Here is a 14,890-nt window from a genome sequence, read left to right on the forward strand (position 1 = left end):
GCAATCGCATGAGGATCGGCTTGTCCAGTGAAGATGCCTTCTTTCGAGTTGGTGCATGCTGACTTTGACCGGTGGTCATCACAGGATGTTCAGTCCAAGTTGGCGTAAAGCTCCGAGGGTGCGTCTCCTAGACAGGCAAAGCCCAAGCGGTGCCGCTGGACTGTTGCTGATCCTCAAGATCATCAAATGCCGCACCAAGCTCCTGAGATGACCCAAAAGAGCCAACGAAGCACAGATGCAGCTGCACCGACCGTAGCATGCTGAGAGAGACACCCTCAGGGCACAATGTGGACGAACCGTTGTGTTCTCGGGACTAAGGGTGGTCAGTAACAGTCAGACACGGAGCGTATACCGTACGCAGAGGTCCAACTCTATTCTGTTGTGCTCTCTCACCGACAGGTCCAGAGAGGCCTCGTATCCAAGCTGTTTCCACAACTGGCCTCATCAGGACAAGCCACGTAAGAACTCTGGCAGGCTTACATCAGCACCCTCCAGATGTGTCGCGATAATGCTCTTGACATCGTCGTTAGTGGGTAGTGTCAGATCTATGTCGTCCGTAAAGGCGAGACGAAGCGAGAGGCGGATGTTCGTGGCACGCGGAAACCATGAATCAAAGGACTGAAGCAAATGGAGAGGTTCCCGTGCAGCAGCGGCTGGACAGTCATCCCTACACAGTACCTGTATGTTGGCTCTTGTCCGGAGACAGATGCCGGATTTTCCATGTACGAATGAGCTTTCCCCCAGCTGGAAGGAGATCTCTTGCATCCTCAGATTGAAGCATACAATGGTAGTGGTTGACAGGCATGGTTACTCGAGAGGCTATCAGGTTAGTACGCGTTGTGTACATTTGTTTATATACGTTCGTCTCTAGCTCCAGGTAGATGTAGACAGAGTATACGGCAGAGTATACGGCAGAGCATACGGCAGATTATACGGTAGAGTACTCGTTACGTACCTCCCTCGGAAGTGCCACACCCGGCACGGATTTACTTTCCTCCACCCGGCAACTGCACCCCGAGAAACAATGGAAACAATCTTTTTCTACCATTCAAGTTGCTGTTATTTACCGCATTGCTTTTCCAGCTCTACTAGGATTGTGAGCCTCATAGTGGGCCTGGATCTTCATATAACGAACAATACTATGCAACACTTGCCGTGAGCGTTCGCAGCCTACCCCCCCAGTTTTGTCCCAACCATGTCCCTGAGCCCACTGCCTCGCCTGTTGCGGGCAAGGACTCTGTCCAGAGCGCTGCAATGCCTTCCCGTCACCGTTGCGAGAAACGGACCCCCGCGCCCTTTCCACTCAACCCACGACAACCTTACCGATGGCGTATACAAGGAACTCACTGAAATGCGAGTCCGGATGCCTTGGATTGAGGCGCTGCGCAGGAAAAGAGAGCAGGAAAACAACCCTACCATATCCGATGTTGAACCTGTCAAGCCCGACCTGACTCCAAAGAAGATGTCAGATAGTTACGTCAAGATGGTTCTGCCCTTGGCTGTTCGTATCCCCCATGCTACAGGCGGTGGCTATGTTGGCTGACGTGTCTCGTAGCAAGACCCGTGGCTGCTGGATGCATATGCGAATTATACCGGCCAGATCCGCACCGGCAGTTTACTTATGGACTTGGATGCGTTGGCTGGAGTTGTGGCATACAAGCATACCGGTGAGGGTGTGAGCAATGTCACCGCCGCAGTGGACCGGATCACCATCAAGAATCCCATTCGAGAAATCTGTGACTTGGAATTGAGTGGACAGGTCTCATTCGCGACCGGCAGGAGTAGTATGGAGGTGACACTGCAGATTTCCAAAGCACCCAAGGAAGGTCAGAAGCCGGCACCGGAGGATGTCTTCATGACATGCGCTTTCACTATGGTCGCGTTGGACCCGACGACCAAAAAGCCGGTGAACATTGCCCCCTTGGAAGTCACCACACCGGCCGAAAAGGCTCTGTTCGCCAAAGGAGAGGAGAATTACCAGAAGAAGAAGAAGAACAAGTCTTCGCACATTCTGGCCAAACCTCCTGATGCCGACGAGTCCGCACTCATCCACAAGATGTGGACCGAGTCCATGGCGTACCTGGATTCTACCAATCCAAAGCATCAGCCGCCCAACGTCCAGGCCATGTCCAAGTCGATGATCCACAGCACTCAGATCATGCAACCGCAAAACAGAAATCGACACGACTTTATGATCTTTGGAGGCTTCCTGCTGAAAACCACCTTTGAGCTCGCCTTCACTTGTGCCGCTTCGTTCTCCCACACCCGCCCTCGATTTCTAAATCTCGACCCGAGCACATTCGAAGAGCCAGTTCCGGTGGGCTCTGTCCTGTATGTTTCGGCTAGCGTGTCATACACCGAACCGGACCCGTCGGGCGGCACCCGCATTCAAGTCATGGTCCGCACGCACGTGAGACCTGTTGAGCATCAAGACAAGGAGAGGAAGTCCACGGGGACATTCTTCTATACCTTTTTCTCGCCCGACAACGTCAGTGTCCTGCCTCAGACGTACGGTGAGTTCATGGAATGGGTTGCCGGAAGAAGGAGGGCCCAGGACCTCGCCGCCACGCTCGAGGCCGATCAGCATCCTCTGCTTGCGAGCTTGCACACCGAGGCTATGAACGAGTGATTCTGTGGGATTTAAACTGTGGCTTGCTATCCTTTCGGATGGGTATTGCATGCTGCAGCCCTCATGACTGAGACTCACGCTTTTGGAAACATTCTCCAAGTCGTTGGTCGAAGTGTCTCCGATCCCTCTTGAACCACCCAGAATCTAGACTTCCCTGTGGGCTCGTGTCGGAGACGAAGCCTCCCTGTACGTATATTCGATCGAGTCGAACGAACAACAGCTGCACTTGGTTTGACAACTCCTGCATCCCCGTAGGATCGCTCGGGTGCGTACATCATCGAGGCAAGGCACAGGACGCAAAAGACCTCGAACGTCATCGCAGCGACTTCAGATCTCGGCCGACTTGGAAGCACTGGCTTGTCCCTGTCACAATGAGGAGCAGAGAGCTCCCGCTGGGCTGCCACGGACGTGGACCGGACTGTGTTTGTCTCGCCACACGTGCATGACGGAGTGCCGTGCTCAGATGGTGCATATCTACCTCTGGCACGGTCATCTTAGAACAAGAAGGGTTTATCACCGATATATGCTGTCACCTATCCGAATTCACCCTCTTACAGAAGATAGCCAGAGGGCCAGCAGCGACTCTGCTATTGTCAATAGATAGGTCGTTTATGAGAAGGAGTAACTCAGCTGATGTCAATCACACACATTGGAAATCACAACAGTGCTTTATGTTCAAGATCTAGATTCTGGTTCTCTGAAGTCCAGCTAGCTCTGCAATTCATGTCGATGCATGGCTTGTCCAAACGGATCCATCCTTCTCCGACCCAGGCATCTTCATGTTGCTCTCTCAAACTGGCATAACCGTCCGCCTTTCAGTGGCGCAAATGCGGTACACCCCCCTAATTCATTGATCTGCGCTGGTGCATATCCATGATGAGAATGACCACAACAGTGGCGCGCATGAGCTATCATTTCCACCGCGGCCTGCGAGTCGAGGTGTCAGCTACCCAAAACACACGCAGCTTAGATGAAAGACAGAGCAACAGGTCCGTGAGATGAAGTCTCTTGTCACACAGGTCCAATTGCGCACTCCGCCGGTACATTTATATTGCTTTTCAGCTGACCAAATTCCCTGTCCCTCTTCCTCCTTAGTTCATTCCTCCCCTTCTCCCTCCGCGGCTTGCCTTGCGGTCATGATGCTGTGGGCTGACGACCGCTTCGGGTCACAGTCAACCACGTAATGGCTGAGAGGTGAGAAGCATGGTTGTGTGCCTCGAATCACTCCATAGCTCCTTCGTGGCAGTGGTAGCAGTCAGCCTCAGCAACCGTCTGACATCTTCTCTAGTACCTTGGAGCATTGGCCGGTATTTGTCGACTGGGTCGAGTTCGGGTTTGAGGTTTTGTAGGATTCGTGGCCCATGGCGCAGCTAACCAATCAGTGCAGCTGACATGGACTGGGCTCAGGGGGTGCTCCTCGAACAAGGTCGATCAGGTCGGTGGCTGTCTGCGACATTGATGTGTATACTTCTTCCATATCTACGCAAGGAATCTGTTGATCCCGAGCTGATATTCCCTTTGACAAACCTCAACTCAGTCGTCATCGTAGCGTCGACTGCGGCGATGGCGCTGCCGATCTGGATCGCGACTCTCTCTCCGTCTCCTCCGGCGTCGATCCTCATCTGTATCCGGCAAGCCATCTGGGTTCAGTTTCCCACTACTCCGCCGCCCGGCCTGCGGAGGGAATCCGGCGCCTGGACCTGGACCTGGACCGACAGCCGCCCCGGCCATTTCGGGCGGCATGCCGTCGTGTCGGCGCGACCTCCTCTTCTCCTTGGGCGCCGACGGCGGCCTCAGATCCGAGATGTACTCGTAGACGCGGGGACTTTGTCTCAGAAGGACCAGCTCGGTCTCTGACAGACGTGCCTCGGGAATCTTGTCCTGCCCGCCACCTTTGCCGGTGGTGGTGTTGTTGTTGCCGCGCTTGGTGCTTCGATCGGTCCACACGACGAGCAGTCCATCCGCGTTTCCCCCTTGGCCGGGAGGCACGAACTCGGTGTCGAACGTCCAGTCCCGCAGAGCGGGGGGATCGTAGACGCCTCGATCCTGAGAGCCAGGACCTTGAAGACCTGAACGACTCCGGACACTGGCGTGGATGTATTCGTTGGTGTTTTTCAGCCTCTTGCCTGTCGGCCGGCCGGTATACGGATCGGTGCGGTAGTAGTTGCCCGGGGTTCTGGTCTTGGAGCCGGCCAGACTGTAGAAGCCCTTGAACGAGTTGTACAGCTCGCCGAAACTCCACCACCTCGTCTTCTGGCCGGTGCTTTTGTAATACGCACGGTTCTCCTCCCAGAGACTCATGAGGAAGTTGGGCCGGAAATCCAGAAACGGCTCCATCTTGGAGATCATCCATGCGAGCGTGATGTTGGCCAGTTCCTGGTCTTCATACCCGCCGCCCACGTTGCTGTGCACGCCGGGGAACCACACCTGCACGAGATTCGTGCGGTCGTTGTCGCGCTTCTCCCACAGCGCGGGCGAGAACGGACCCCGTCGCTCGTCCAGCGCCAGGGCCTGAAACGCATTCTCGATGCACGGGTGCAGTCGGGTGTCGTAGAAGTCGTAGTCGTGCATGTTCGGGTTGGACAGGTGCAGAGCCTCCATCCAGCCGAGGCGCGGGATCCCCAGACTGCCGACCGTGTCCCAGCAGCAGATGGCCTTGATGGGCACGTTGAGCGTCGTCAGGCCGCGCCGCGCGAGCTCGTGCACGTAGTGTTGGTCGAACGGGCCCTTCCCGGGAAACGGCGTGTTGGGGAACTTGGACTCGTACCGCTCGTCGTACCGGTGTTGCCAGTCTTCGAAGACCTCGTTGAAGCTGGGCAGTCCCTCCCGCGTGAGCAGGCCCAACGCCCCGATCATGCCGCCGATGCTTCGTGCCGTGAACGCGCCGCGACTGAACCCGATCAGGAAGATCTCGTCGCCCGCCCTCCAGTTGATGGCCAGGTACGTGTATGCTTCGCGCATGTTCTCTTTCAACCCCATCCCTGTGGCTCCTCCCACGACCCGCGCCGCCGGGCCCCCTGACGTGCCCACCCCTGCCTGGTAGTTGACGATCTGGGGGATCCCGTCTCTTGAGGTGTCTTTGATCGCCCAGCCGATTCGCGACACATTGGACGGAGGCTGTTTCTGGCCGTTCATCAGCCCATTGTCCGCGTCGAGCCACGTGCCGTCGCAGGTGACAATGAGTCTCTTTCGCGGTCCGGCAATGGGCCGCTCCAGCGTGCCCGGCATCGGTCCAATGGTCGAGCTCAGTGGAGGAGGCTCAATGCGCGACTGAGGCCGACTGGGGACGGCGCTGTGAGGTGGGGGGAATACGCCTGATCCGTGCATACTGTGAGGATAACCTGGGGGTGGAGCGGGAGGCACGAGGCCGCTGGCGACAGACGATCGCGGTACGGGAGTATGCGACATTGTGGAATTGAATGTCGACGTCGGTCCGTGCGTTGCATCAAAGGAGTAACTGTCTTATGTCCTCAGCATGCCACCCGTCAGCTCAAGGTCAAGGTCAAGGTCAATGTCATTAGGCAAGGCCGCCTTCGTAAGGAAATCCGCTGTCGCTGTCGCAACAGAACTTCCATCGACTCAAGTGTGTGATGCGGACGGCGAAGATGCGCGAAACAATGCAACACGCTGCAGGCAAGAGAATGAAGCGAGAGAAAAAAGGACACGAGCATGAACAGGGCGCAATATGTAACGGACAAGAGGTAATAGCAGGATTCATTGGAAGGAGGACGGGCGTTGAGATGCAATCATAACAGAGCAACGCATCTTTGAGACTGCGGCGCCCCACCAGATCAAACAACCAGCCTCCTCATCACCAGCGCAGTCAATCAATCAATGGTAGTAGTATGGAAGGTAATTAAGTGTAAGCCTGGACACCCGTTCGTTCATACAAGATGGCTGGTCTCGCTAACAGTCTGCTAGTAATCTGATGGAACCACCGGAACCACCGAACTCGAACCATCACATCCATTTATCCCGGCCGCTCATCCTCCCCGCCTACCAATCCCTTCAGTCAACCCTCAACCGACGTCGGCCGAGATTCGCATCATCGCGTCAAGAGATGGCATCCCTCACAGTTTGGCCCACTAGGGCAGCTGCTTATCCTCCTGCGTCTGCTGTCTTCGAGTCCGTCTCTTTATGGCGAGTATGTAATGAACAGCCCAATAGGACACGGGTTGAAGTCTTGAAACCACGCCAGATTGCTGTCGGAGCTACTCATCGTCAGGCTGATCCTGCCCGGCACGCACAGAGTGGTCCCAATCGTGTACGCATTTCCCGGTTGCATGCTGACTGCCTTGGGGAAGCCGTGAACGTACGCCGCCAACGGTCGAGCATTGAACGTGGTGTTGCCCTCGATTGCGCCGTCTCCAAGAGGTGACTCGGAGAAGCTATAGGTTCCAAAGCCACGGAGCTGGAAAAAGGATGTGCTCAGCTGGTCCAGGTGTGGGAAGAAGAACTGAATCAAACAGCGCTGCCCGTTGCGGCTTTCGGGAATGTCAAAGTTGAAGATCTCAGATATATCTCCGGCGGTGACGAAAGGAGTCAGGGTGTTTGAGTATGCAGTATCCGGGTTACTGGACGAGATGGGGATGATCAGATGGGGAAATTCAAAGTCGGGCATCGATGGGAGAGTTCCAGGGCATGATGGTGGCTCGGAATACATGGGGTTGTCGGCAACATCGCCGGCGTCCTGAGTTGGAAGAGCAGACAGTGCAGGGAGGAGAACGGCTATCAAGAAGATGATGGATGGAAGCATGTTTGTTCATGAAGGCAACGAGTGTGCTGATGTCAATGAACGACTCCAAAACGGTTCAGCATGAGCTGCAGGTTTTGAAAAAGGACAATCTGGGCAAGGCGGAAGACAAGACGTGACAGAGCGGAGGGAAGCTTTTGAATAAACCGCTGGTCGAGGAAGGCAAGCGCAATGCTGGATGTCGAGCCAAACGCAAACGCAAAGCAAGAGCTGTTGTTGCACAAACAACCCACGCAAGAGCGCGCCCCGTTCGACAATTTGGAAGTGATGCCTTCATTGCTGCTACTTCGCAAAGGATGGGTTCAATAGAACAAGGAGCACCCCTGGACGATGGCCAGAAGGAGACATATTCCATCGCAATGCTGTCAAGATCAATGATATTCAGTTCATGATAAGTCATGCCACGCCGCCTCACCTTCTTTTTCAATGCGCCGTGTTCCCATGCACGAAGCCATTCGTTTTACAGTAAATAGAACCGCTGACCCGAATCACGCCCCAGGAAAATCACCCAGATTGTGCAGACTGATGTCCATTCGATCTCGAGGAGCGGGGCTCTGGTGTTGTTCATGCTCATGCGAAGCCGCAGGCTTTTGCTGTGACACGTCCACGCCGTCACCATGGAAAGACGGTTTCTGCGTGTTGCCATTGCCATTGACGGCGGGGACCACTTGACCGGCGCGGTTGACCACGGCTCCGCTGGTGGCAAGCCGGATCTGGTCTTCGCCTGCCACGCCTTGAGCAACAGCCTGCCTGGCCTGATCCATAACTTTCATCTTGCGCGTCAGTCCTCTGACCCGCTCCAGATGTTCAAAATAGTCGTCATCCACTGGTGTGATATATTTGCCACAGAACACGCCAACCTCGAAGTCTTGAGGGGCGTCCCGGCTGTTGGCCTCTCTCGCAGCATCAAGACAGGCGCCTTTCAAATCGTCCAATGTCTGGTAGACCACACTGTCGGCTCCGATGTGCTTGGCCACGGCCTCAGCCCCGTGATATTTGTGTGCAACCAACTCGAGAGGCGATGCCAAATCAATGCCGTAGATGTGCGCGTGGGCAATTGGAGGAGCACAACTGGCAAAGTGGACTTTTTTGGCACCAGCCTCTCGGGCCATGGTCACAATCTCCCGACTGGTGGTGCCTCTGACGATACTGTCGTCCACCAATAGAACGTTTCGATCTTTGAACTCCATGGCCATCGCATTCAGCTTCCGCCGGACACCCCTCTGTCGGGCTTTCTGCTCAGGCATGATAAAAGTTCGGAAAACGTATCGGTTCTTGACAAATCCTTGACAGTACTCTTTGTCCAGTGCTTTGGCCACAACGGATGCCGAAGTGACTGAAGTCTCTGGAATTGGAATCACCACATCGATCTCCTCCAGTTCCTGGGGACTGAGCACGCGTTTGACCTGGGCGGCCAGTCTTGCCCCCATATGCTGACGACTCCGGTGGACGCTGATTCCATCCATGACGGAGTCTGGACGGGCGAAGTACACGTACTCAAAAATGTCGGGTGCATATGCCTTGCGCGCCTGAACTTGGCGAAAGTGCGGTTCATGACCTTTCTGGATTATGACTGCCTCGCCCGGCATCACATCACGAATGACGCTGAATCCGAGCTGTGCCAGTGCCACAGACTCGGACGCCATCATATAGTCCTTCCCCGGACCATCAGCAGAGTCGCGGGATCCCAGGACCAAGGGACGAATGCCAAAAGCATCTCGGAATCCGATCAAGCCGTAGCCAGCAATCATGGCGGTGCATGCCCAGCCGCCCTTGCACCGTTCATACATTCTGCTCAGGGCAGCAAACACGTCGTCATCGTTGACGCGAGCCTTGCCGGTTTCATTCAGCTCATTGGCGAAGATATTCAGCATGAGCTCACTGTCGCTGTCGGTGTTGATGTGTCTGTGCCCCTCCAGATCCAAGTGACGTTTCAACTCGGGTGCATTGATCAGGTTGCCATTGTGTGCCAGACAGATCCCGTAGGGACTGTTGACATAGAATGGCTGGGCTTCGGCGTTTGCGCTGCTGCCCGCGGTGGGATATCTCAGATGACCGAGGCCCATGAAGCCAGGAAGGTCGACGACTCTTGCGCCATCATGGAACACCCTGGCAGCCATGCCATTCCCCTTGCACTGGTATATTCTTCCTCCTGTTGCACATGTCGCGATTCCACACGCGTCTTGCCCGCGGTGTTGCAGGAGATACAGGGCTTCATGGAGCTCGATGGCGGCGGAGGTGGAAGCCGTGTTGGCAAGGATCAAAGCAAGAATACCGCACATCTTGAGTCGGAGTCAAGGGGGGAGTGTTCTGCACTCACTCAGGTCAGCCCAACACAGTTCTCTGCCGTTCTCTTGTATATTGATGTGTTCCAAATGCAACCCAATCAGACCCGATTTTTCTCAGCAACAATTTTTATGAAGTCTAACATCTAAAAACAAATATCGTAGGATCATCCTATGGTACAGAGGGCCCGGTGGCGCGTAACTCACCTAGTCTAAAAGAATCAGAGGGACAAAGCCTCATTCGAAGTGGTGATATGGTCAAGGTCGCGTGAAGAGCGTCTCAAGCTGGCGAAGACTCGAGGACCAGGCCGCTTCGGACCGAGAGAGGGTGGGGGATGTGAAGCGGATGAGAAAATTCTGAGGGACCGGTGGAGGTCAACGTGCTCGAGCACTGAGAGGGCGGTGACTGCTGGAATATCCGGACAGACGACATGTTGGAAAGTTTTAGAAAGGAAAGCAGCAGTTCAGGATGCGATGGAGTACTAGTATTTCTTCTGAAGGGCGGCGGCGGCGGCGACAGGAGAGCGGAGGAACGCTTGGGCTTGCAAAAGTTTTGGGACTCGGGGAACTCGAACTGCAGTGAGTGAGGCGTTTTACCTTTGGCTCCTGTTTTCGCCCGCATTTCGTTGGTGGGTTGAATCTTGACGCGACCTTAGTGAGCAGCTAGTCCCAAACAGGCGTAGTCCAGAGTTAGTCGGTAATTCGGATAAGGAAATTCTTTTTAGCAAGCTCCCGAGGGTCTTTAGCCTCCACAGCCCCTCATTTAGAGTGCTTTGGCGTACTAGTGGGTGCTTGAGTGACAATTGAGAGGAAGGTATAGCGACAACGAGACTTACGGACCGGATTATCTCCATTCCGCGCCCCTGACCCCTTTTCTCAGCCTCGTGCAGCTGGACGTGCCAGCATCTCTGTTCGCAGTACCTAATCAACGACCGATCAGTACCACACAAACAGTTGCACAATACATCCTGATGGAATATTCCTATATCTGCGCATTCCTTTACAAGAAAGGAGTATGGGGCACAATATTCGATGCCCTGTTGTGTCTGGCACAATGCAAACCCTGTGTGGGTTTGGCAAGAGCAAACATGAAAGAGTTGCGTGGATTCCTCAGAAGCATGGCTGACACGATCTCCGGACCTACAATGGCCTTTTGCGGGAGTCTCTGTTTCTCATGATCTGATTCACCAGCAAAATGACCAAGACTCCCGACATCTCTCCAGGCGTTGGGTTGGCCTATCTCAGCCCTCATCCTTTGGCTTTGCCTCTCGGTCAACCATGGCGACAGATGCGTGGCTGGTCCACCACGGAACTGCTTTACTAGGACCCCAGGCTGCTGCTGTTTGGAAGACCCTGCGCATGAGTGAATATGAGATGGAGAACGTGCTTCTCTGAGATATACCTTGGTCAACCCGTCATCTCTACCTTGGTCTGTCTTCCAGTACCCTCATTCTCTCTCTTCTTTGTTGACAGTCCCGTTCTCGCTTCTTCGACCTATGACTCTCCAAGATCAATTCCACTCTTCATTGATCAAGGTTGGTTTGTTCATCCTCTTCATTCTTTGTCAGAACGACTTGTTGGTGCTTCATCAACCTGTTCTGATGAAAACTGGTCAACTTCTTTCTGTTTCCAGTGTCATCCTGTTCTTCAGAGATTCCAGATTTTTGTCTCTACCAGACACCTCTTCAGCCAGGTCTTTCACACTGTCCTGCAGTCCAACTCTCTCACCTCTGACTGTCCTGAGCTTTTCAGTCATCTCTTGCCTTAGGCTTGGCTCCTCTCTTTTCTAGAGCTGCAGCAACAACTGATTAACCTCTGCCCGAGTCTACAGCGGTATTCTCTTCCAACTTGTGTTTGGACAGTGAGACTAGATTGAGAGACATGGGAACCGAGACCACTGTGTCGAGGGTGCAGTCCTCAGCCACCCACCTCATTCAACGACAAACTCACACCCAAAGAACCACCAACCATGGCCCCCGGAGAACGTCAATCATCCAGTCTTACCAAGTCGAGATCGAGGATGGCGATGACATCGACGACGATGTCATCATGCAAGATGAGATTGAGATTACGAGAGTTCAGAAGATCAGACATATCCGACAAGTTCAGGGGATATCATGCCAGTCTAATAGAACCACCTTACCTACCAGACAGCCAACAGCCGCACACATCAATCTCAATCCAGGCAATGATGTGGAATTGCAGGACGGGTCGTTTCTCCGTATCGAGTCCACTGGCATTGACTTTTTCAACCAACCCTTTATTCAGGGAAAGAGACTACTCCCTCACACTGCTGAGGAGCTGCTCATGCCAGAAATGGAGGGTGAGCTAACCTGGGTTATGCGGTTTGACGAAAATACTGGCACCGAGGAGTACCAGAACAAGGTCGGGTTTAGCCCTTCACACGTTCTCCGGAACTGTAAGGTATTGTTTACAAACCAGCTGTATGCGGACCTCAATGTTGGCCACAGTATTGAGACATTTCATAACGTGCCAGTATATTTCTGTCGCTGGAAATGCAGTCTCCCACCTGTTGACTTGAAGAGAAAGCACAACGAGCCTTACCGGCATAAGATAGGCAAGATTGAGCATTTGCGAGAACACGAGGCAGACAGCCTGACCATAATCTCTCGCACTCTCAGAAAGCATGTTCAACTTCGTATCCCGGACTCCGAAATCCGCAAGAGATGGCGCGGTGCTGAGTTCGCCCAGGACTGGCTAGGAAGCCACAAAACATATCAGATCAATGAAGATGGGGATTTTGACGTTCGGAGGAAGTACACCTTCGGAGATTCGTTCTGTGGAGCTGGTGGCACGACCTGTGGAGCAGTCAAGGCTGGCCTGGTACCGAAATGGGCGTTTGATCTGGACGAAACCGCCATACGTACGTACTCGTTCAACTTTGAGGAGACCGGGGTCCAAGCACGACGAGAGCACGTCTCAGACTTCCTCGCAGCAGCCAAGCGATGGCTACGAAGGTTCATTGTCGACATCGCACATCTCAGCCCTCCATGCCAACCGTTTTCGCCGGCGAATACGACACCCAACGAGCAACTGAATGAGAAGAACCGGGCTGCTCTGACAAGCGTAGACGATATACTGCGACTATGCAAACCAAGACTGGCGACATTGGAGGAGGCAGCCGGCATGGAGCATCCCAAGCATCAAGGTTGGCTTCGCAAGCTGGTGACCATGTTCATCGACAACGGATACAGTGTGCGCTGGAAGATTGTGGATCTCAAACGCTTTGGGGTGCCGCAGACTCGAGACCGATTGATTGTCATTGCTTCCGGGTAAGATGTGATGATACACTTCGTGGAGTCAAAGTAAATGTACTGACCTACCTTCTAAGCCCAGGGGAGAAATTGCCGCCGTTCATCTTGCCTACCCACGGTCTCGAGGCTGGTCTGAAGCCATTCCCATCCATTGCCTCGGCGATCTATGACATCGACCCTTTGGCGGTAGACCATGACATACCGCGCTCCTTTGATGCGCCTAAGCGCGCAATCGATGCAGCCGGACTCGCGGGCACAATCACCACCGGCGGTGGAGGGGACAATGTCTACCACCCGAGTGGCCTGCGATCGTATACCGTCCGAGAGCATGCTTGCTTGCAGACGTTTCCGCCCGAGTTCCTTTTCGCTGGCACGCCCACGCAGCAGCGGCGTCAAATCGGCAATGCAGTGCCCCCGGTGTTTGCTGCCGCTTTGTTTGGGCATCTGCGCACATGTCTGGAACAGGCAGATCTGGAGGAGATGAGGCAGAGTAGGCTGGGCTAGTGACGGTGGAAGAAGTCAGCGAGGTCAGAAGATTGAATGAGAAACTCGTGAAAGTCTTGTCGCAGAACAGAACGGTCAGTGACACACATTGCATTGGGGAATGGTCAGAAAAAGTTGCCATGGGTACTTTCCGATGCCGTGCTCGTTGGTGTGTGCGCATATGGATATGGGTGGTGATGACACTGTAGAAGGCATGCTACACATCGTGAGACGTCGACCACCGACGTACGGGCTGCATGAATACGAACGAAGAGAGCGGGTTGATCAAAGTTTCCCCAAAGCCTTTTCTGCCAGACTCGCCTCTGGCAAATCGTAGGACGGATTGCGCAGTTTCGAGCTGAAGAGACTTTCTCCAAGCAGTGCGAGTGCTCCGAGTGCAGACAGGAGGGAATTATCATTATGTGAGCTAGAGTAACAACATTGTCGAATACAACATGAATCGCATCCTCGAGAGCCTTGGGTCATTGTGGAGGACTCAATGCCACAACCTGACTTTGGTATCACACATCCCGAATGGTGAATTCCATTTTCATCTTCCACCAGTCCATTCACCCTTCATTCTGTCCAGTCCACACGCTTCTTCCCGTTGTTGGTTACAAACGTGCCTAGACACCCACTGTCCCTGACATATGAGTGGCCCTGGGCCGTAGCTGTAGCTGGAGATTGTCGATAGTGGAGGAGGATGTGTGAAAGCTGAGAGCTGAGAGCTGAGTGAGGGGAGAGTGAAACCATGACAAGGTAAACGGTGCTGCTGGTCGGTAGGGCGATAAAGTGGTCTGCTCGGCAAGTTCCACAAAGCTATGTCGCGCTGACTCGTTGGTGTCTTGCGTGGTTCCAGCTCCATAGTTCTGATTTGATGGGTGGTTCTCTTTATCAGCTCATTGTCGCGGGTCAAGCTCAGAGGCCGAATCTCAGTCCTGTGAACTACTGTCAGCGGGATTGGAAAGAAAAGCCTGGCAGTCAATACTTACGGTCATCTTGTTCATTCGGGTCCTTGTCGCGGTCAGACTGGATTAGTCTGTCTGGTGACTGGTGAGGCGCGCTTGATCACGTATTCGACGATCAAGAAGGCCAGGAGCACGGAGACAAGGCTTCCCAGCAGCACCAGCGTGAACAGATACGGGGTCGTAATGGCCATCATCTTGACAGACGTGGTCTAACAGGCGCGTCTCACAAGCGGGTCTCGTAACTAACAGTTAATGAACTGATGAGGAAGGTTCGCTTTGATGAAGATGAGGCGTGTTGATGAGTCGCGTGAGTCGATGGAGAGAGACACTGAGCAGTAGTACGCAGTATTTGAATGTGCGACTTGCGCAGGAAGTCGCCAAGTCTTGCATTCTGCCATTAGCGTATCGACGACTAGGTCTGATCAGAGAGACGACGATCACGTTCCCCTGTGTTGGCACATAGACATCCGCCCAACCCTGGTGTTGGCGTGTACACT

The 14,890-nt window shown here is 54.0% G+C and overlaps 5 protein-coding genes across 5 annotated transcripts; 2 read left to right on the top strand and 3 right to left on the bottom strand.

The window, feature by feature from the left end:
• Positions 1 to 1,195: 1,195 nt before the first annotated feature.
• On the top strand, positions 1,196 to 2,629 carry A1O1_03571 (uncharacterized protein; the record flags this gene model as incomplete). Its single annotated transcript, XM_007724472.1, has 2 exons — positions 1,196 to 1,501; positions 1,556 to 2,629. 2 exons carry the CDS (start codon positions 1,196 to 1,198, stop codon positions 2,627 to 2,629), a joined length of 1,380 nt encoding a protein of 459 aa, XP_007722662.1.
• A 1,533-nt stretch (positions 2,630 to 4,162) lies between these two features.
• On the bottom strand, positions 4,163 to 6,037 carry A1O1_03572 (uncharacterized protein; the record flags this gene model as incomplete). Its single annotated transcript, XM_007724473.1, has 1 exon — positions 4,163 to 6,037. The coding sequence occupies one exon, from the start codon at positions 6,035 to 6,037 to the stop codon at positions 4,163 to 4,165; it is 1,875 nt and encodes a 624-aa protein (XP_007722663.1).
• Positions 6,038 to 6,764: 727 nt separating this feature from the next.
• On the bottom strand, positions 6,765 to 7,385 carry A1O1_03573 (uncharacterized protein; the record flags this gene model as incomplete). The annotated part of the gene is made up of 1 exon (XM_007724474.1): positions 6,765 to 7,385. The coding sequence occupies one exon, from the start codon at positions 7,383 to 7,385 to the stop codon at positions 6,765 to 6,767; it is 621 nt and encodes a 206-aa protein (XP_007722664.1).
• Positions 7,386 to 7,870: 485 nt separating this feature from the next.
• A1O1_03574 (amidophosphoribosyltransferase) lies at positions 7,871 to 9,664 on the bottom strand (the record flags this gene model as incomplete). The annotated part of the gene is made up of 1 exon (XM_007724475.1): positions 7,871 to 9,664. The coding sequence occupies one exon, from the start codon at positions 9,662 to 9,664 to the stop codon at positions 7,871 to 7,873; it is 1,794 nt and encodes a 597-aa protein (XP_007722665.1).
• Positions 9,665 to 11,548: 1,884 nt separating this feature from the next.
• On the top strand, positions 11,549 to 13,446 carry A1O1_03575 (uncharacterized protein; the record flags this gene model as incomplete). Its single annotated transcript, XM_007724476.1, has 2 exons — positions 11,549 to 12,960; positions 13,020 to 13,446. The coding sequence occupies 2 exons, from the start codon at positions 11,549 to 11,551 to the stop codon at positions 13,444 to 13,446; spliced, it is 1,839 nt and encodes a 612-aa protein (XP_007722666.1).
• Between the last annotated feature and the right edge of the window lie 1,444 nt (positions 13,447 to 14,890).

The sequence above is a fragment of the Capronia coronata genome (assembly GCF_000585585.1).
Source record: "Capronia coronata CBS 617.96 chromosome Unknown acBCG-supercont1.3, whole genome shotgun sequence".
In the NCBI taxonomy this organism is placed as follows: domain Eukaryota; kingdom Fungi; phylum Ascomycota; class Eurotiomycetes; order Chaetothyriales; family Herpotrichiellaceae; genus Capronia; species Capronia coronata.